This window comes from Rhinichthys klamathensis, unplaced genomic scaffold, assembly GCF_029890125.1.
Source record: "Rhinichthys klamathensis goyatoka isolate OS25496 unplaced genomic scaffold, OSU_Roscu_1.1 h1tg000098l_1, whole genome shotgun sequence".
NCBI lineage: Eukaryota > Metazoa > Chordata > Actinopteri > Cypriniformes > Leuciscidae > Rhinichthys > Rhinichthys klamathensis.
This window is the reverse complement of record NW_026606637.1, coordinates 6,764,475-6,785,337: the sequence shown is the minus strand read 5'-3', so window position 1 is coordinate 6,785,337 and position 20,863 is coordinate 6,764,475. Positions and strand designations below refer to the sequence as shown.

The 20,863-nt window shown below is 39.8% G+C and overlaps 1 protein-coding gene across 1 annotated transcript; it reads right to left on the bottom strand.

Moving 5' to 3' along the window:
• Positions 1-235: 235 nt before the first annotated feature.
• On the bottom strand, positions 236-7,630 carry kbtbd8 (kelch repeat and BTB (POZ) domain containing 8). Its single transcript, XM_056252826.1, has 4 exons — positions 7,541-7,630; positions 6,210-6,417; positions 2,004-3,121; positions 236-901 (listed from the first exon to the last, which is right to left on the bottom strand). The coding sequence occupies exons 1-4, from the start codon at positions 7,554-7,556 to the stop codon at positions 438-440; spliced, it is 1,806 nt and encodes a 601-aa protein (XP_056108801.1). The 5' UTR covers positions 7,557-7,630; the 3' UTR covers positions 236-437.
• Between the last annotated feature and the right edge of the window lie 13,233 nt (positions 7,631-20,863).

Below are 20,863 nucleotides of genomic sequence, written 5' to 3'. Positions count from 1 at the left end.
TGTTAACATACTGCTTGTCCTTAAGGACATCAACTGCTCATGTTCGCCAACAATGCATGCCAACAACCCAAGCCAAACAGCAACAAAAACTTTGAAGAAACAATAGAGCAGAAATGACTCAACATCCGTGAAAACAAAAAAAAAATGATAATTGCACTTATGATTCACTTTTCTAACTGTAAAACAAGCAATTGTGAGGGTGCTTTGTGCACAATAGTCAAACGTAAAACACCGATGTTGTTTTTTTTACTTTTTCAAAAAGCACCCTCAAGTTTATTGATTGAAACCTTTAACGCTTTAAGACTTCCCCTGCAGTTCTGGTGTTGGGGACACAGACAGCACCATGTATTGAGCAGTACCACCATCCCCCTCCTCCAAAAATATTGATCAGCTGTCTCAAACAGCCCGTTGTGTCATGATCTCCCCCTTTTCGCCACTCACAGCACTTTTTGAAGACACTGAGGGTATAGTTTGGCTACCACACACTCAAAATGTCGGCCGAGGTCCCAGAGGCGGTCCGGCGTCTCGTAAACCTTTGTCCAATGGTCGGCTTCATCATCGTACTGGTAGAGAGAGTTCTTGCGGCTGGTACGGAACACGTGTTCTTCTACCATGACTTGCGTAGCTCGAACAAACAGATTCAATCGGCCCTGAAGCAGAAGCACTTTGATGTAGGGGCTGGTCGCCTGGTCGAAGGGGAGGTCTCTTTTACGGCACCAGGTGTTCTGCTCGATATCGTACACCTCAACGGTGAATGTGCGCTGGTGGTTCCTGCAGATGCCTGCTATGTAGTAGATGCAGTTTTTATGCAGGGCTGCCAAGCCTTGAGTACGGGGAACGTTCATGGACGGTAAATGCCCCCAGTAGTCTTTGCGAGGGTCAAAACAGAAGAAGTACTCTCCTGAGAAAGAGTCGTAATAACAGAATGATCACTATCCAAACGGGTTGCCAATATTGCTAAATATGTAAATAACATCACAAATTAGTATGTTATATTGTATAGTAGAGTTGTCAAAAGTACCGACTTCTGTACCAAGTCAGAACTGACATTTTTAAATTGTGACGCTTTGGGCGGAATAGTAAACACCTCTGATTGGCCATTGTGTTAACGTGCTCATCAGATATGTCTGTGATTGGCTACAATGATCAACGCACTGGAGCGTTTGAGAGCACACGGAAGTGTTTGAAAGTGTTTTAAAAAACGTGAGCGTTTGAAAGCACAAGCTTTCTGCTCCCGTCTGTATCTGTGTAAGCGCTCGGTGAAGAGCATCAGTGAAGTATATTTACAACATGTTTTTGAAGCGCTGATCATTGTAGCCAATCAAAGACATGTCCGATGAGCGCGCGAGTACAATGGGCAATCAGAGGTGTTTACGAGTCCGCTCAATAGCGCTTTTTAAAATTTAAGTACCACTCTGTACCATTGACAACTCTTTCAGTACCATTGACAACTCTATTGTATAGTTGTTAAAAAGAAACTACTTAATTGAAAAAGTACACTACAGTAAGTACATGTGATATATGTCACAAGGACACTAAAATAGTGCTACCAATGTTTTTTAAAACAAGAGAAAACAGTGTAACTTTGTATTTATGCATGTTTCAGTGTGTAATATAGACTATAAACAATCTTTATTTTAACCACACATGATTCAATCAAATTGCAAAGCATCACAATATCAATATCAATGACGGGCTAATCAACTAAAAACGCGAGCTCTTTCCAGCAAAATATCAGTTGCCCTTTTTTTATTTCGACCAATAACTTCCTATGGCACTTTTTTTCCGGGGCTGAAATGTCGGTGCATCCCTGAAGATTAAGAGCTACTCTAGCTCTTTTATGCTCTCAGTTATTGCTGATTTTGCTGAGAGAGGTTAACCCATCTGACCTTATCATCTAAGCAGGGCTAGAAGACATGACAGGCCAATGAATTACAAGGATATATGTGTTTGTACACTTTGATGACCCTGATTTCAGGCGACTCTGCAACAACCCCACTCACCTTGCAGCACATAGATGCGGTCCTTATACTCCACTGTGCTGTGGAACTCCATGGCCACCGGCATGGGACTGACTGCCGTCCAGCAGTTGTCTCTGGCATCATAGCACTCCACGGATTTCAAAGCATTTCGTCCGTCCCCTTCGTACACTCGACCACCCAGAGCGTAGAGTTTCCCGCAACAGTGCACCAGCCTGCAGCCGATGCGTGCCCGGAGCATGGGCGACCGTGGGAGCCACCTGTTGCCAGCATGTTCGTACTGCCAGAAGTCGCTCTCTGCGCGGTGGTCGATGCACACCTCGCTGTTGCTCGGCCGATAGCCTCCAGCAATGAAGATGTCGTTCTCTGACGAGACCAAAATGCCGACCTCTCTGAGGTCATTGGGCGGCTTGCACAGCTTGTACACCTTCCCGGCAGCAATGTCCAGGCAAGGCACGGTCTGCTTCTTCCCTGAGTGCTTGTGAGCTGCATCGAAGCAGATGACCATCTCGGATGCAGTCATACCCAGCCGCTGTGGGCAGCCGTTGGTGCCGTTGAGCCAACCCTTATCCGAGGAATCCCTGGACAAGGCCAGGGCGAAGGCTGGGGGTATACGGCTCAGAAAGGCCTCGTCCAGCAGGGGCAAGCGGATGCATTTGGCAAAAACCTCGGGTAAATCTACCTCCCGACGTGGACCATCGTACTCCAACCAGTGCACAATGCTTTCGTACACATGCTCCTCTTTTTCCACGTTCAAATCGTCACTGTTGAGAATGCTGACCAGCTGTTCTTTGGTCAGATGAAGGAACTCCTGCTCTCCCATCACACACAGGAACTTCTTCCGGATGTAATCCTGTGAACGCTCACGCAACTCTTGGTGGCCATAGGCATCTGCGAACATGAAGACCCCAATGCAGTTCTGAGGGTCTAAACGGCTGATCATGAACTGGGCACATTGGTCTTGGAGGGCTGGGATCTGGAAGATGCTGGCGGCGGTAAACAGGGCCTGCACGTTAGACTCGGTGAGAGTGACCCGTGAGGTGTAAGCATAGTCCAGAACCAAATGCATGGACTCTGACTCCACGCCAACAATCCGCACCTCCCTCTGACTGCTCTCTGTAAGGCCACTTGTGAACATGGATCTGAAGATAAAACAAAACACCATTACAATGTGAACACAACAAAGCAGGAGTTATGCATCAATGTAAACAGTTGATAAAGAAAATGCAGGTGTACCAGTATATTGGATCCATGAATTCTGTATTAAAGTGACAGCAGCCTAATAATTTATTAAGTAATTTTAAGTAAAAATATTAAGTTATTTTACATTTGATTACAGTTTACTATATTAAAGAACAAGACCTACCTGAAAATCTTAAAACACTGTTTATTTCATTTGTATCTTTGTTTGGTTGTATTTATTTGTGCTATTGTTGCTAATTTGTTCTCATTTAATTACTGAGTGTTTACTTGTCTTTATAAATGCTTGACATTTATATTAGTTAGGCTAGTTGTTTTAGCTGTGGTATTTTTGTTAAAACCATAGGCAAAAGTTCCTTGTGTAAGTGTCCTTTAGCCTGTTGATTTAGGTTCATTGTATATAGCGTCTTATGTCATCAGCGTCACTGAACGCGGTTTGACAACAGAACCGGAAGACAATACAATGCTGAATAAAGTCGTAGTTTTTGTTATTTTTGGACCAAAATGTATTTTCGATGCTTCAAAACATTCTAACTAACCCACTGGTGTCACATGGACTACTTTGATGATGTCTTGATTTCCTTTCTGGACAAGGACAGTATATCGTACATACATTTTCAATGGAGGGACAGAAAGCTCTCGGACTAAATCTAAAATATCTTAGGGTGTATTCACACCAGGAAAGTCCGATAGTTCACTTGCTTTGGTCCGGACCAATTTTTTTTTTTTTTTGGGTACGGTTCGCTTTCACACTGCTCTTTTTGCAAGTGAACCAAAATTTGTAAACAAAACCACACGTGTGCTAAGGTCGTCCATTCATTGGACAAGGATTCTCAAGTAGGGAAATCAGGAAGTGCAAAAAAGGCTCAGCATGGAGATATTTCGTACTGCAATATTTATTATTTTACAAATTTTGAGTTATTCTGTACAAACGCAATATGAAGAAACTGCGCAGAAGACGGATAAGGTATAAAGTTTTCATTCATAGAGAGGGGCTATGTTCATACATTCAAATAATGAGATTCTTATTATATACTGCTAACAAGTGCTGTCAATGTTAACGCTTGCGATTAAGTTTGTCCAGTTTAACGCAGCATCATCCTTGTATTGTAACTATCGTTACATTATATGAACTGCAAAAGCTTTTTTTGCATCTATGCGTGATTAGACTAAAGAGAACGCTCTGTATGTGAATGTCCTGATGCACACACTCATTCATTCATTCCATTCCAATGATGCACACACGACGCGCAGAAAGACGCGCAACAGTATCGTGTGGCCAGACAGCGCGCCGGAATGGAATTCTCTTTCGCACTTGAACAACAATAACACAAACCATTATGCCAAAATCTCCGACTACGGAAGCCTGTTAACTCAAAGGCGCAGTGCTTTCTTGCAATTGGGTCGGTTCATGTTCACACCGTAAACGAACCGTACCAGAGTTCGTTTGGAACCGTACCGAGACCACCTCTTCAGCTGGGTCTCGGTTCGGTTGTTTGGTCCGCACCCGAGTTCGATTGCTGTATTCACACCTGCCCAAAAGGTCCGCACCAAGGGGGGAAACGAACTAGAGTTCGATTCAATCGAACCAACCAAGGTAGGTGTGGATACACCCTTAAACTGTGTTCCGAAGATGAACGGAGGTCTTACGGGCTTGGAACGACATGAGGGTGAGTCATTAATGACATAATTTTCATTTTGGGGTGAACTAACCCTTTAATAGACCCAAGCAGGAAGGCGGATACCGAGGTTGAGTTTTTTCTGCTCCATGCGCGAGTGACATTGGTTTTGCGGTTTCAAAGAACCAAGATATGCTGTTATTGTAATGTTATCTATAGTAACAGGACAGTTTTGAGTGTCATTGCTTGTCTGGAGCTGCTGGCAACTAACAACAAACTCTTGCTTGTACATTATATATTCTTGTGGACTGTATGTTCATTTTTTGCTCTTCCTTATTAATTTGTCATCTTCGCTTTATTTTTCGCAAAGTATTATTTTGCTTTGCTTCAGCTAATAATAATAATTAATAATGTGTTACATTTATATAGCGCTGGGTACTCAAAGCGCTTTACATGGAAGGGGGAATCTCCTAAACTTTAAGCTAAGATAGACACATCCACTCATGCATTGCGGGTTTGTGCAGTTGAAGGGAGGGGTGTTTGTTTGGGTTGATTTTACATATCAAAAGTGTTTCTCAGAAATCATTGCTGAACCCTTAAAACAATGACTTGAATGATTTTATCACATTAGTCTCATGCCAACAAAATCTTGTGGCAATATTCTTGAAACAGTAGATATTTTAATGTTAATTGCCTGTCCCTGTGCACTTACACTGCAAGGATCTTTACTGTAAACATTTTTATATAAACTGAGGGACAAATTCTGCCAATAGAGGTTATCTTGTATTGAACCAGGAAACGTTTTCTTTTGTAATTAGTCACCATGAAATCAAAATGGACAATTCTTATTTATGGCACATTGCATTTAAAAAAAAAAAAATTATCTGTAACCATCCTTTTTTTTAATTACTGTGACCTCGTAATGTTTAATCAAAATAACTTCCCATCTCTCTTGCCGTGAAATCTCTTCTCAACACTGATGATGTTTACAGGCATGAGGGCGAGACAAACTCACTCACATGAGATCACAGCAATACCAAACCACAACAATCCAATGATACAATCAATTCCTGATGGACAAAAAGTCCCGTCCTACATTTTTCTTGTTTGAGAAGCAGTTTCACTTAGATGTACGTCACATTAGGGGAGAAAAGACAATCGCAACTTCCGTTTCATGCCGACTGAAGTATTGCTATCAGCCAAAATGAATAGGAAAACACTGACTGGCTAATCAATCAGTTTAAAACTTACTTATCAGTGTATAATAAATAATTTAATGACTAAATCTTTATACATCATATCTGCAATGAATGAAGGGTCTGTGTTTCAATCGAGGCTATATTTTGCAATTTCTCAACAAATGTTACAAAAACAGTTGAAGGTTTAGTGGTGGGGTCTGTGCGGGTGCTACCTGAAGTAAGGGCTGATGGCAGCGAGGACATTTCTGTGACAAGAAAATGTCTTCCCATGGTCCACTTCCACGACAATGTCAGTCAACTGAGCTTCATCGTACAAGGCTTTAAGCTGCTGGAGGATGTTACAGGCATGTAGGGCATCTACCCCGTTGTAACTTGTGCTTGCTGGAGTCCCATTCTGTACTTGTAACAGCTTTCCTATGTCTACAAGACAAAAGCGTTTGACAGTTGACATTTTATAGTGGCAATGAACAACATGAATTACAAGTAGGACTCTTTTACAGTGACAGTTTTACATTCTAATGTCTTACAGTATGTATAAATGTGTGTATATACAGTTTACGCACACAGAAATATATATTATATATAAATATAATATTATATATACACACATATATTATGTAAACAGACTTTTGAGTTAGATGCGATCAATCGATTTTAGAGCCATAATTCGAACCTTTAAACTGACATGTACTATGGGAAATGAGCGTTTTTACTCTTAACTAGCCCTTGGTGTTAGAACTAAAGGCGGAGTCAAAAACATTGGGTTCAATGAAAATCCTGCTAAACAACAACTTGACAAAACAAAGACTTGAGTGAAGAGCTCATTCAACAGATGTTCTCAACCCACATCCTCTGTGCAAAAAGTCAACGACATCCAAGCTTACTTGCTAATGTTGTTTCAGAACTATTCATAGTGACAAAAATAACAGACAAAACATGTTTTCCATAAACCAACTAACCAACCACATCCCTTAGTTATATGTGTGTGCAACTAGATCCGGATAAAATAAGCCAAATGGTCTAAACAACTAGTATTGCTTTTGGCATGCTCAGACATTTAATACTCTCCTGCTAATCTGATCAACTACCTTTGTTTGGTTACTACGAGTAAGCGAGTTTCGATGCTTAACTTATTAGCTGTGCTAATCCAGGTGCTGTTTTACCGGTTAGCACAACATCAGGCTAGTCCGGTCTCGAGAGCCAATCAAGTCCAGGCTAGAGCCATTTCATAGCACGGAATATACCGTGACAACGCATTGTTGTCATGAAAGTACACAGTTAAACGAAGGTTAACGTAGTTGAATGAATGGTATCGTAAACCAGCGAGTGTTTACAGTCTCTCGCTGAGCTAGTCTCGCTAGCTGCTACCTATCCGTACTTTTCTGCCTATATCCAAACATACGGCGAACTCCGGTGGTTATTTAATCAAACTGTCAAACTCTATCACATTCCATCAAAACAAAACAACATCACAGATAAATTACGCGTATACAAGTTAGAAAACTTTTGGACATAAGTTTGGATTTTGAAGAGAAGATCTAACCTCCACTGGCAGCCATTCTCCCCAATCTGTCTCACAGCGACTGGGAAGACGTCACTAATGGCATGGAGCCCCGGAAACAGGCAGCAGCCAATCAGCGTCGCGCGAGCGTCCATGACAGCCAATGGGCTTTTTTCGAGGCCGTCTGTTTTCGTAAAACAGTTCAAAGCAATATCAGGGGAGTTTATCCCATTAGGAACGTATGTGCTTGTGTTTGTGCTATGGGTAACTGATATTTATATGCCCCTCATGTTTATGGTGGTTACGGCCCTGAATAATAACTGGTGACACATCTATTTTATCTTATCTTTCTTCCTCACTTTTATTCGTCACATTTGTCTTCTGTTCCCGTTGAAATTGTATTGACATGTATCCCATTAAAAGCACTGCAACTTCCACAACTTAAATATAGCCTGGTAAACAGAACCAACCCAGCAGCTCCCCCTCTTTCTTTTCTTTTCTTTTCTTTTCTTTTCTTTTCTTTTCTTTTCTTTTCACTTAAGATTTATTTGTATAGGCTAGTACTATTAACAATACGTAACTGTTGCAAAGCAGCTTTACATAATTGGAAGCCCAGACCCCCAGTGAGCAAGAACAATGCCACAGTGGCCAGAAAAAAACTCCCTGAGACTCAGAGTAAAGAAGAAATTTTAGGACTAATCAATAGTAGGCTACTGGAGGAACCTTATTCCAGATCAGCCTGAAAGAATTACTGTGAGTCACAGAAACTGTAATATTTTCTTCAATTGCATGGATTTCTGTAGCTGTCATGCCAGAGCCACACTTTGTAGTTTGGATAATGCTACAAATGTATGTGTTTTTAGTGTAACCTAGGGAATCCCACCCTTTTTGTAAGCCGAACCCCTTTGACCTAAAATATTTACTACCCCCTGTGATTTTAAGTTAATATTTAAATAATTGAATAACACATTTGCATGTTCACTGTTCACTGATGTTGGCTAATGGTCACATGCAGGTAAACAAATTAAATGTGAAAAAAGTGTTTTTTATTTTAATTTGACATTTTTATTATTTAATTATTTATTTGCTGTTTTAATCAACTCATGAACGCCCTTGCAGTTCCCTCACAAAACCCAATATGGGTAACCCAAATGCTTAGTTTTATTCACCTATTCATCCCTCATTTATTCAGTTCTTTCATAGGTTTAGGTTTTCTGATTAAAACAAATATAACAAAATATTGGTGATTTCAAGAGTCATTCCAAAATCAACAGAAAAATCTAGATTTTTTTATTTGTTTAAAGTTCCAGCCTGCTTTTAGCACTGATAAGATTTTTATAGTAAATAAGCACTTTTTTACCCAAATTCTCAATTGAATTATTTTCTCATTATAATGCATTCTGGTGTTTTACTTTAAGATTTTTGTTAAACTCCTATATCATCAATGAATAATAAAATTACTGTATTACAATTTTTTAAATCAGCATAAATACAATAAATTACAACGTATAAAAACTTTTATAAAATGCATCATAATGTATACAAACTTGTAATGTATAAATAAAAACATTTATTTATTTAATCATATAAATTATGAGATCTAAATGAACTAAAAATAATTTGATATAATAACTTTTTTTCTTATTTTGTGGTGAAATGTGACCCAAAAACATTGTTTACAGGGAATGTAAATACTGAGAGATTTAGCCTACTTAATGGACTAAATAATTGGAAAAGTCAGTCTTTTTACCAGAATATTGAGTTTATGACATTTAGAAACCATTTAGGCATTTAGACATCTATGCATTTAGAAAACAGATGAGGAGACTTTTCATTTCATGCCAACCTAACTACTAAATCCATAAATTTCAAACTATCTCTCTCCCTCTAATTGCCACGCTGTTGTCAATCAGCTCAAGGAAACATTAGAATTGTTTCAAGGTTCATCTTCAATTATACAGACCTTAGTAGTTTATATGGATGCTGTCTCACACAATGTAATTCTTCAAGGTAATTTATTTCCTAAATTCAATAGTGGTTCCTGCTTTCCTGCATATTAATAATTTATTCAAAATAATACACATTGTTCATATTTGTTTCACATAAGACAATGGAGTTGGAATATATTAGATGTACTCTCTGATCCTTGGCTCTGTGAGCCCTTATCTCAGGCCAGAGGATAAGAGCATGTTTTGGCACAGCTCAAACCATTTTCTTTTCTTCCTGTCAGTCTAGCACCGACTAGAGATCCATTTTTGGCACTATCACTGCACAAAAAAGTGGTCCAATAAGGTATAAATGCAATCCAGGCAATCGATTTCACTTTTTTACCCAATTCCTTTCCTCCACAGCAGCTAGAACAGGCCATGAAATTGCATCCAGCCAGTCTGAAATGAAAGGCTTTCTGTTGCCTTGGCTGTATTATATCTTTTTGCTTATGTTTACATTCCCATAACCTGCTACTTTTATATATAGTGCTGGATTTCCTGATATCAGCGCACCGTATCATCATATGTCCCTGGGACTGCACACTTTGTACTAACATCAGAGCAAAGCGGATTTAATAATTCAAAATCCGAACAGGTCAAACCTGAAAAGCTGTATTCCTTGCAAAAATCAGAATATACCCAGGACTGCCGAAAGCAACAATCACACTGTAAGGTTTTAACCTTGTAGTATTCCCTCCTGCCCAATATAGCAATGCTACTTGATACGCTGCCATTATTATTATTTTTAATCTGGAATTGCTTCAGACATTTATTGGATTTCTATTTAAGCTGTTGACAATAAAGACATTTGTTTTGTTAGCCAATAATTTGTTTTAAGATATGCATTCACACCTGTCAGGGACAGAGAACACCAATGACAACAAATATGTTATAGCCTTGTTAGCTTTGCATTTGAAAGTCCATTTCGCCAAGACTTTGATGCTTCAAAATGTTCATAGAGACATTGCAAATCCAGTCCATATGAATCAAGTGGACTCAAGGTCCTGCGGTTAGAATCAATGTTTTTTACCACTATCAATTGTATGAAATGAGAGATCGACTCCACACAAGAAACATGAAAGTAGTTGAAATAAGTCAAATAAGTAATAAGTAAGTTAAAATTTGATTAAAACAAACAAATGAGTAAATAAATAATTCAAAAATTAAATAATGCACAACCGTACAGTATTATAATAAAAAGAAACATAATAAAGTAACTTAATAGCAATTAAAAATTGTCCAATTAATATTTTAGACATATTATTTCACAGTAAGGGTAACTGGGCTGGGCCTTTGTACAAGACAAACATATTGATGACTTAAATTTTAGGATGGGGGGATGGCTTAATTTTTAGGATGAAGATGCTCATTTTTGGGGATACTTGGCATCAACAAAATTAAAACCACTGGTCAAGAAAACCGTGTAATGTAAAGAATGGCCAATCTGACATACATTATGAGAAACTGATTCACCAAATTCTGCTTAAGGTGGACAAAGTACACAACTTCCTTACTTGAATGAAAGTACAGATACTACTGGTCAAATATTACTCCATTACAAGTGAAAGTTGTAAAGACAGATTTTTACTTATAGTAAAAGTACAGAGGTGCTTGCTTTTGAAAGTAGGCTACTTGAGTATCAAAAGTAAATGTCAATTCATTGTTTTATTATTGTTGCATTGTTACATTACCTTATGCCTCTGAAGCAACCTAGTGAATACACTGACCAGTTTGAAGTATCTGTAGGCTTTAAGAATGTTTCAAAACCTATAGAAATTAAACAACTGAATTGATAAAAAAGACAGCCCTAATCATCTTCATTTTTTATGTAACACTCCTACCACCCCCACAAAAGAAGTACGCATCTATGTGTATCCATTCATGCTCTAAATACAGACTAATCAGAAAAAAATAGCTGTATAACTGCCCAACAGCAATACTGCTTTAACAAAGAGCAAAACAGAAATATTTTGTCATGAAAACAAAATTGTCAAACCATGTGACAACGATACTGTCTCTCACAGATCACTAGTGGAGTGTTACACCCCGTCTAGGGGAAAAGGGGCAACATGAAAGAGTCAACAAAAGGCGAGGAATTGGAACAAAAGTTATTTATTCTTAATTTGGGACTTACGATTCAGGAGCTGACAAAGCCAAAATAACAAACAAAACAACCTTAAATTTAAACCTCTTTCCTAAACCCTAACCCAAAAGAAAAGAAAATGAAGATACAATCAATAAACCTATCTCCCTAACCAAAAACAGAGAAAACAGTTTACAATAAAGAAAATAATGGCGTCGAGCTCCCTACTTTCCCAAAAATCAATCAGTATTTACAATATATACAACCAGGCAAACAAACTGAAAAGGGCAGTCCAAATCAGTGTCGGTAAACAGGCAAAGGGGCAAATATACCAATGAGGATATTCAGATACAAACAGCTTTCAAAACAAATAAACAAACAGTACTCACAGTCTCAATACTCTTAACAGTCTCAAATCACAAACTTTCTCTTTCAAATCAAACAAACAAATGGCTACTCAGTCTCAAAACTCTTAACATTCAAATCACAAACTCTCTCTGCTCAAAACACAATATCTCCCGACTTCCTGTAAAGGAAGTGATGTCTCTTTTTAACACAAGCTGCACCAATCAGGATCGAGCAGCAATCAACGTGCAGGAACCAATCAGATGGGCGTTCCAATCATCCTGCAGGAACCAATCAGACGACGTTCCTAAACAGACACACTGAGAGACTGACAAAACAACAGAGATAGAAAGATACAAACCATAGGGTCGTAACACCCCCACACATAGGAGTAAACATGGTTACAAGTTTACAAATGACATCTGGACAAAGAGTCTGCAATTACATTGTCAACACCTTTCTTGTACTTAATGTGCAAATTAAAACTTTGACAAATGAGTGCCCAACGCATAAGTCTCTGGTTTTTATTACACATACGCTGCAAAAAGACAAGTGGATTATGATCTGTGAATACATCAACGGGTTGTGAACTGGAACCAACGTAAACTTCAAAATGTTGAAGAGCTAACAAAAGAGCTAATGCTTCTTTTTCTATGGTACTGTAATTGAGTTGATGGCGATTAAATTTCTTTGAATAGAAACATATCGGATGGTCAATTCTTTGGTCATCTTCCTGCAGTAAGACAGCACCGGCACCTGTACCACTAGCATCTACTTCAAGTTTAAAAGGTCTAGAGAAGTCTGGGGCAGCCAAAACAGGAGCATTGCACAACAAATTTTTCAAAGACTCAAAGGCAAATTCACACTCAGAATTCCAGTTAAAAGACACAGCTTTACGAAGATTGTCTGTGAGAGGTTTGACAACGTCAGAAAAGTTTTTACAGAAATTTCTGTAGTAGCCAGCCATTCCGAGGAACCGTCTGAGGTCTCTTTTAGATTTGGGCACAGGAAACTCAACAATGGACTGAACTTTAGCTTCTAAAGGGCGGTCGGAACCATGACCAACCTTTTTACCCAAGTATGTGACAGTGGCATGACAGAATTCACATTTTGCCAAATTAAGAGTAAGATTAGCAGCTTGCAACCTTAAGAACACTTCTTCTAGGGTTTGTAAATGACTACTCCATGTATCGGAGTAACACACTATATCATCGAGGTAAGCCTCACAATTGTTCACATTGGCTAAAACTTTATGCATTAAACGTTGGAAGGTAGCTGGAGCGTTTTTGAGGCCGAAAGCTAAAACGTTATATTGCAGAAAGGCATCTGGGGTGGCAAAGGCTGAGATCTCAGAAGCACGCTCGGTAAGCGGCACCTGCCAATACCCTTTAAGCAAGTCCAACTTAGTTACAAACTTAGCGCTTCCAATGCGATCAATACAATCCTCCATTCTGGGAAGAGGGTAAGAATCTGACTTTGTTAACTGATTAACTCTCCGGTAATCCGTACAAAAACGTGAGGTCCCATCAGGTTTTGGAACTATTAAACAAGGAGAACACCATGGACTAGAGCTTGGCGCAGCCAGACCATTTTCAATGAGATACTGGGTTTCTTGTTTCATTATCTCATGCTTGACAGGATTGACACGATAAGCGTTCTGCTTAACTGGACGATGATCACCAACATCAATGTCATGTTTCAACACATTAGTCACAGTAGGTACATCTGAGAAAAGGGTAGAGTATCTATCAATTAACTGTATCAGATCACTTTGGGACGATCTGGATAAATGTGAAAGTTTAGAACTGAGACTTACAAGAGTTTCCGAATTTTGCAAACGAGCACCAGAAAGGCAAGCACTTCCTAAGTGAAGATCATCAATAGAAGGAGAGTATTCAGAAGGAACCACATCCACAGAAGTTACAACAGTAGGAGTAGACACTGGAGAATCGGCAGAATCTTTAGAGTTAGGTCGAGAGACATACAGTTTAAGCATGTTTATGTTGCATATGCGAGTCTTTCGCTTTCTTTCAGGAGTTCGTACTACGTAGTCAGTATTACTTAACTTTTCCTCAATCACATACGGCCCCGCAAACTTTGCTTGTAGAGCTGAGCCAGGCAAAGGCAGCAATACAAGAACTTGATCACCAACCTTGAATGAGCGTTGAACAGACTTTTTGTCATATCTGCTTTTCATACGAGACTGGGAGTTTGCTAGTGACTGTTGTGCTAATTGCCACACTGAATGTAAACGTTCACGAAATGAACTCACATGATCTAGCACATTCTTACAAGGAGTAACCGACTGACTTTCAGAGAGTAACTGTTCTTGTAACACCTTTAATGGACCTCGCAGACAATGTCCAAAAACTAACTCGGCTGGACTGAATCCAAGTGATTCTTGTACCGTATTGCGAACAGCAAACAACAGAAGAGGAACCTCCTCGTCCCACTCTTTCTTATGCTGGAGACAGTAAGTTCTAATCATGGTCTTAAGAGTCTGATGAAATCTTTCAAGCACGCCTTGAGACTGAGGATGATAGGCACTAGATACGCAATGTTGAATGTTCAGCTCTTTCATTACCTTACGGAATACTCTAGACATGAAATTAGATCCTTGATCAGACTGAATAAACTTAGGTAGACCAAAGGTTGCACAGAATTTTACAATTGCTTTCACAATTGTAGGGGTCTTCAACGAACGTAGTGGAATGGCTTCTGGAAACCTAGTAGCAGAGCACATCAAAGTTAATAAGTACGAGTGACCAGACTTAGTTCTTGGTAAAGGACCAACACAATCAATCACAAGCTTCTCGAATGGTTCATTCATCACTGGGATAGGCTTTAAGGGGGCTGGTGAAATAACCTGATTCGGTTTTCCAGCAATTTGACAATCATGGCAAGAACGACAATACTGGGACACAGTGGACTTCATTCCGGGCCAGAAAAAATGTTTCAAGAGATTAGTATAGGTTTTCTTGATACCTAGGTGGCCAGAAAGTTCATGATCATGAGCCACACTCAGTACATAGTCTCTGTAAGACTTTGGAAGGACTACCTGAAAAACAGCACTCCAGTCATGCTTCAAGTTCTCAGGACTCCATTTACGCATGAGCACACCGTCATCTAAAAAATAAGCAACAGCGTGATCGGGTAGTTCGGACTTATCAATCACTGCAGAAATAAGTGAAGTCAAAGTATCATCAGCATTTTGTGCCTCTACTAACTGTTTTCTGTCAAAAGGAAAGTCAAATCTAGATTCAAAACTCAAATTCTCTGATCGAGCATTTACAGAATCCTCAACACCTGGAAAATCTGAACTCATGAATGAGTTAGAGAGATCAATCTCATTTTCAAACTTACGAGCTTGCGCTCGAGTCACAACACAAGAATGGAATACACTAGGAAATTCCTGAGTCAACACATCATTTTCTGATGCACAAGGTACATCAGTGACCTCGGGAAGACAAGAAACTTTACTTCCGGCTAAATCATTCCCCAGAATAAGAGAGATTCCTTTCAGTGGTAACTGAGTACGTACGGCCACTTTAACTAAACCAGTCACAATGTCAGAACGTAAATATACAGAATGCAAGGGAACTCTGACTACACCAAGTTCAATTCCCTGAACTAAAACATCAGAGTTACAACTAGACTGTGAGGAAAACGGGAGCACATTTGCTAGAATAAATGACTGCGCGGCGCCCGTATCTCGCAAGATACGTACTGGTTTGGGTTCGGAGTCCAACTCAGAAAACGACACTGTCCCTTCACATACAAAAGGTTCAAACCAGGGATCAATAGATAACAAAGAATCGGAAGAGTGAGTACGCACAAACGCTACGCTTTTTCTCTGATTTTTCCGCTGCAGCACAGGACAAGCAGCAATCAAATGACCCTTCTCATGGCAATAGAAACATTCCCGCAACATCAATGAAGAATCAGAAGTCTGATCTTTTTGAGCAACCACTTCATTTCTAGAACTGTGACGGCGATCTACAGTAGTGTGATGTGAAGAACGTGGGGGCGGAAAATAAACTTTGTGCGTGAGCACAAACTCATCAGAAAAGACAGCCGCCTCTGACAGTGACAAAACCTTTTGTTCATTCAAATAAACTACAATCTTTTCCGAAATGCAGTTTTTGAATTCTTCCATTAAAATTAGCTCTTTCAATTGCTCAAAAGTTGTAACTTTACAGGCAGTACACCATTTTTCAAAAAGTGTGGTTTTCTCACGTGCAAATTCAACAAATGTTTGACTGGGGGTTTTCACATGTTTTCTAAACTTCTGTCGATAAGCCTCCGGAACTAATTCATACGCTCTTAACACGGCCGATTTAACAGCGCCATAGTCTAAACTTTGCTCAAGCGTCAATGCGGAACATACTTCTTGCGCTTTACCAACAAGTTTGCATTGTAACAATAAAGGCCAAATATTTCTAGGCCACTTTAATATGGCAGCGATGCGCTCGAAAACAGTGAAATAGGTGTCAACTTCACTCTCTAAATATAGGAACTAGTGAAATTTGCCTACTAACATCAAATTCATGACTTACCGGCGACGCATGCAACGCTGTAGGGAGAGGAGAGGAGCTGTCTGCTGGGCTTAGCACAGTGGTATTTCCCCGCAACCCAGAAGGTGGATGCCAGGCCTGCTCAAGTTTTAGGTCAAGCTCCAGCTCTTTCAACCGGATGTCTCGTTTTGTCTCAAGCTCAACAGCTCGGACATGCAACATCTGACTTTTGTATTGCTGTCGGCTTAATTCCACTTCCAGTTCTTTCAACCGGATCGCCAACAATTGATCTTTCGGTGCAGGAGGACTACCAGGATCCATGCGAGCCCCATCATCAAATTTGAATTCCGCCTCGACAGTATCCAAATCCTCAGACAGTGCTGAAGATGCAACACCCGTAACCTCACTTTCAACACCAGGCAAGATCTTTTGCTTTACAAGCTCCATATGCAGTACCTCCTTAATCTCTCTCTTAAGCGCATTTCTCGGTACAACTATATCAAAGAAATCAGCGATTAACAAAAAATCGTCTTTACGACATTTTTCAAATGTCTCCTCTGTAGGAGCGATAGTGAATTTATCGAGCTCAAATTTTGATGCCATGCCAATCTCTATATTTCCTCCCACACAAAAAGAAAATCCCCAGGCAAACACTAGCAAAACAAATTCGGCTAATAGAACATATCTAGCCAAGGGACGAGCCCCCAATTTCATGTTACACCCCGTCTAGGGGAAAAGGGGCAACATGAAAGAGTCAACAAAAGGCGAGGAATTGGAACAAAAGTTATTTATTCTTAATTTGGGACTTACGATTCAGGAGCTGACAAAGCCAAAATAACAAACAAAACAACCTTAAATTTAAACCTCTTTCCTAAACCCTAACCCAAAAGAAAAGAAAATGAAGATACAATCAATAAACCTATCTCCCTAACCAAAAACAGAGAAAACAGTTTACAATAAAGAAAATAATGGCGTCGAGCTCCCTACTTTCCCAAAAATCAATCAGTATTTACAATATATACAACCAGGCAAACAAACTGAAAAGGGCAGTCCAAATCAGTGTCGGTAAACAGGCAAAGGGGCAAATATACCAATGAGGATATTCAGATACAAACAGCTTTCAAAACAAATAAACAAACAGTACACAGTCTCAATACTCTTAACAGTCTCAAATCACAAACTTTCTCTTTCAAATCAATCAAACAAACAAACAAACAAACAAAAGGCTACTCAGTCTCAAAACTCTTAACATTCAAATCACAAACTCTCTCTGCTCAAAACACAATATCTCCCGACTTCCTGTAAAGGAAGTGATGTCTCTTTTTAACACAAGCTGCACCAATCAGGATCGAGCAGCAATCAACGTGCAGGAACCAATCAGATGGGCGTTCCAATCATCCTGCAGGAACCAATCAGACGACGTTCCTAAACAGACACACTGAGAGACTGACAAAACAACAGAGATAGAAAGATACAAACCATAGGGTCGTAACATGGAGTGAAATCGTACTAATCGTTGAACTTCACGACATGTGACCATACAAGAGTGATTACTGATAGGCTGTCTGTCACCCACAAAAATCCAATCACGTTTAAGAGACTGGAAAAAAATCATGACCTGACTAACATACAGTAACTACTTTCTACTCAAGGACCTTGACAGAAATGTAGTGGAGTAAAAAGTACGGTATTTGTCTTTCTAATGTAGTGAAGTTAATGTAAAAAGTTTCCAGAATAAATAATACTCAAGTAAAGTACAGATACCCAAAAAGTGTACTCAAATAAAGTACTCAAGTAAATGTACTTCGTCACTGTCCACCTCTGTCAGATAGAAAAGTGCAAAAATCAATGTGAAGTATAAGTTAAAGAAAAAACTCCCTTTACTGTTTGACTAAATCTCTTCATATGTGTGCATGTGAGCAGGAAATATATGCTGAGAGCAATTGCACTAGGTAATAAATTGGCCCACCAAACACCTCTCAGGCTGTGAGACGATCTCACTTCTTTCACCGGCTGATGAAAGAGAGAGAGGAAAGGTAAAAGAGAGAAAGAGAGAGAGAGAGGTGTACAGGGAACACAGCTGCCGAAGCTGCAGCACTGAATTGCAGAGGAGACGCTGTAGGGGAATGAAATGAAAAGCAAGAGGGAGAGAAAGCAGGGGGTGTAATTGTAGTTTAAATGTGTGTTTTAGTCAGAGATGGAGGTAATAGGTTATTATATGCCTCCGGGGACTCGTGTTAAAGCATCTGCAGATGCTCAGAGAAACCGTTCAGTCTCCCGCGTCTTCCCTCGCCACCCGTGATGAGGCAAATAGGAGCACGATGGGAGGCAGCAGTAAATACCTGCCCAAGCTTCCCGCCTCATGTTTAAAAAGTGCCTCTCTACCCCCCATACGTGGAATGAATATGCGAGCATCTGCGAGTAGCATGTCCATCACTCGTGGCTTCATCTCACAGAGAGAACAATCTTCCTGGAGCTATGTGTGTCTTAAAAATGGTTATCATGCATGCTGGGGAGCCACTTATTCAAATGAGTGAACAATTATTTTGTTGGCAAGGGAATGCTAAGGATAAGAGGATAGCGTGCTAGGCTAATGTGTCACAGGGGGTCTCCGCAATGACAGAGGAACTTGTCGATTAAGCCACCAGGCCTTCCATGACTATAATGAAATGTTTTATTGGGAACGTTATGTAGTTGCGTAGCAAAAAATCTAAAGATATGAAGATTAGCCTATCTGGTAAGGGTCTGGTCCCAGATAACATGGTGACAACAATGTTGAGTTTTGATCCAAACCATCATTTTGTTTGAGGTTGATATTTCAATGTTTAAAGTGTGTTGGATCAGCATTGAAATTTTGATGAAAGTCGACAGCATAGTGACATTGAACTAACAGTGATTTGTAGTTGATGACCACAAGATCATGCAGGTATGCATCTCTGCAGAACACTAGTGGTTTCAAACCACAATGGGCATTTTCAACCGCTTTACCAGATTTACTCCAATCCACTGGGGGCTTGGTTTAGGGGTGGGCCTTCATAAGTTCGGCAAATCTGTTTAAAATGGTTGAATAACATCCATTGTAGTTTGAAATTGGCCACTGATTGGTAAATGGCCGTTTTGGTTTTGCATGTTCACTTCTAAAGGCTTGTTCGACTTCATGCAGTGCTGTGCAGACAGATCGGTGGCTGGCTTGAAGCAATGCATGCCGGTTCGAAATTTTGTCCGACTTGAGCCGACTTGAACTGAGGTGCCTGGTTGTTGAAACCACGCCCGCCTAGCTCAACGTGATCAAGTCTATGGATCAAGTTAGCTCAGGCGGATGGAAGATATTGACGGTTGATATTTGAACTGAACCGAACGTTTCCAGCTTACTCTTGAGGTAAATTCATAAATAAAGTTATATTAGAATTTCACTCACCGGAAAAAATGGAGCCTATAGGCTTCTTGGACGATATGTTAGTACAATTAACCGCAAAACAAGACATATTAATTGATAATTGTATGAAATAATCATAAACTGTAAAAGGAAATAATGCTGAAAAAAGCACAGAGACGGCAAAGAATCCAAATTCAACGGCTGGAATTAGCTGAGGTGACGTAACGGCTAATAGACAGCAGGCAAACGGCTAGTAGTAACGGTGACCGCAGCGGCAATCAATCCAGCTGTCACTCAAGTGGCCATGCCCTTAATTATGCAGAACTTTAAGGCCTCATAAATTTGAAACAGATGAGTTATAAAAAAAGAACCCCCCTCACAGTTGTCATGAAGGGCAAAATTAGCTATATAGGCCAAAACCACTTTTTGCACCAGGCTGTAAACATATTTTTGGGATTGACTCTCTTTTGCAGCCTGTCTCTAGCGGCCAGTCGATGACTTGCAGTTTAAGTCACTTCCGTGTTGGTTTCAGGAGAGAGACAAGGGTTGGTTGCCGCTTGATTTATTCTCACACCTTCAGCTCCACTAATGCTCACAAATCTGTTTTTTTTTTTATAACAGTAAAAGCTTTTCATGTAGTCGCGAATCAATGTTATATTGTGTCATGTTTATCAAATTAAAACTGATAAAAAAAAACGTAGACCCCACTTCATCGATAGGCTTATGTTGAACTTTATTCTTGTACAAACAGATGCTGTATTAAGCAGTATAAAGTATTGAATGAAAATGTCTCTGAAACATCTGTGTATTTGGCAAATATTGCATTTATTTAAAGCTGCAGTCCGCAGTTTTTCCTCTTTGTCGCCATCTCTGTTCGAAATCTGCAAATGCAGTTATTCGCGGAATTATCAACTTTACGTGAGTTGTACTTTGACACGGCACAGTGCGAATGAACACAATGTTTGAGGAGAGTGTGCAGCTGTCAGTCGCCACGCCGGTGTGGATACTGGCATTCAGAATCACAGATTATTCTTTTTGGAAGTATGACCAACATAATAA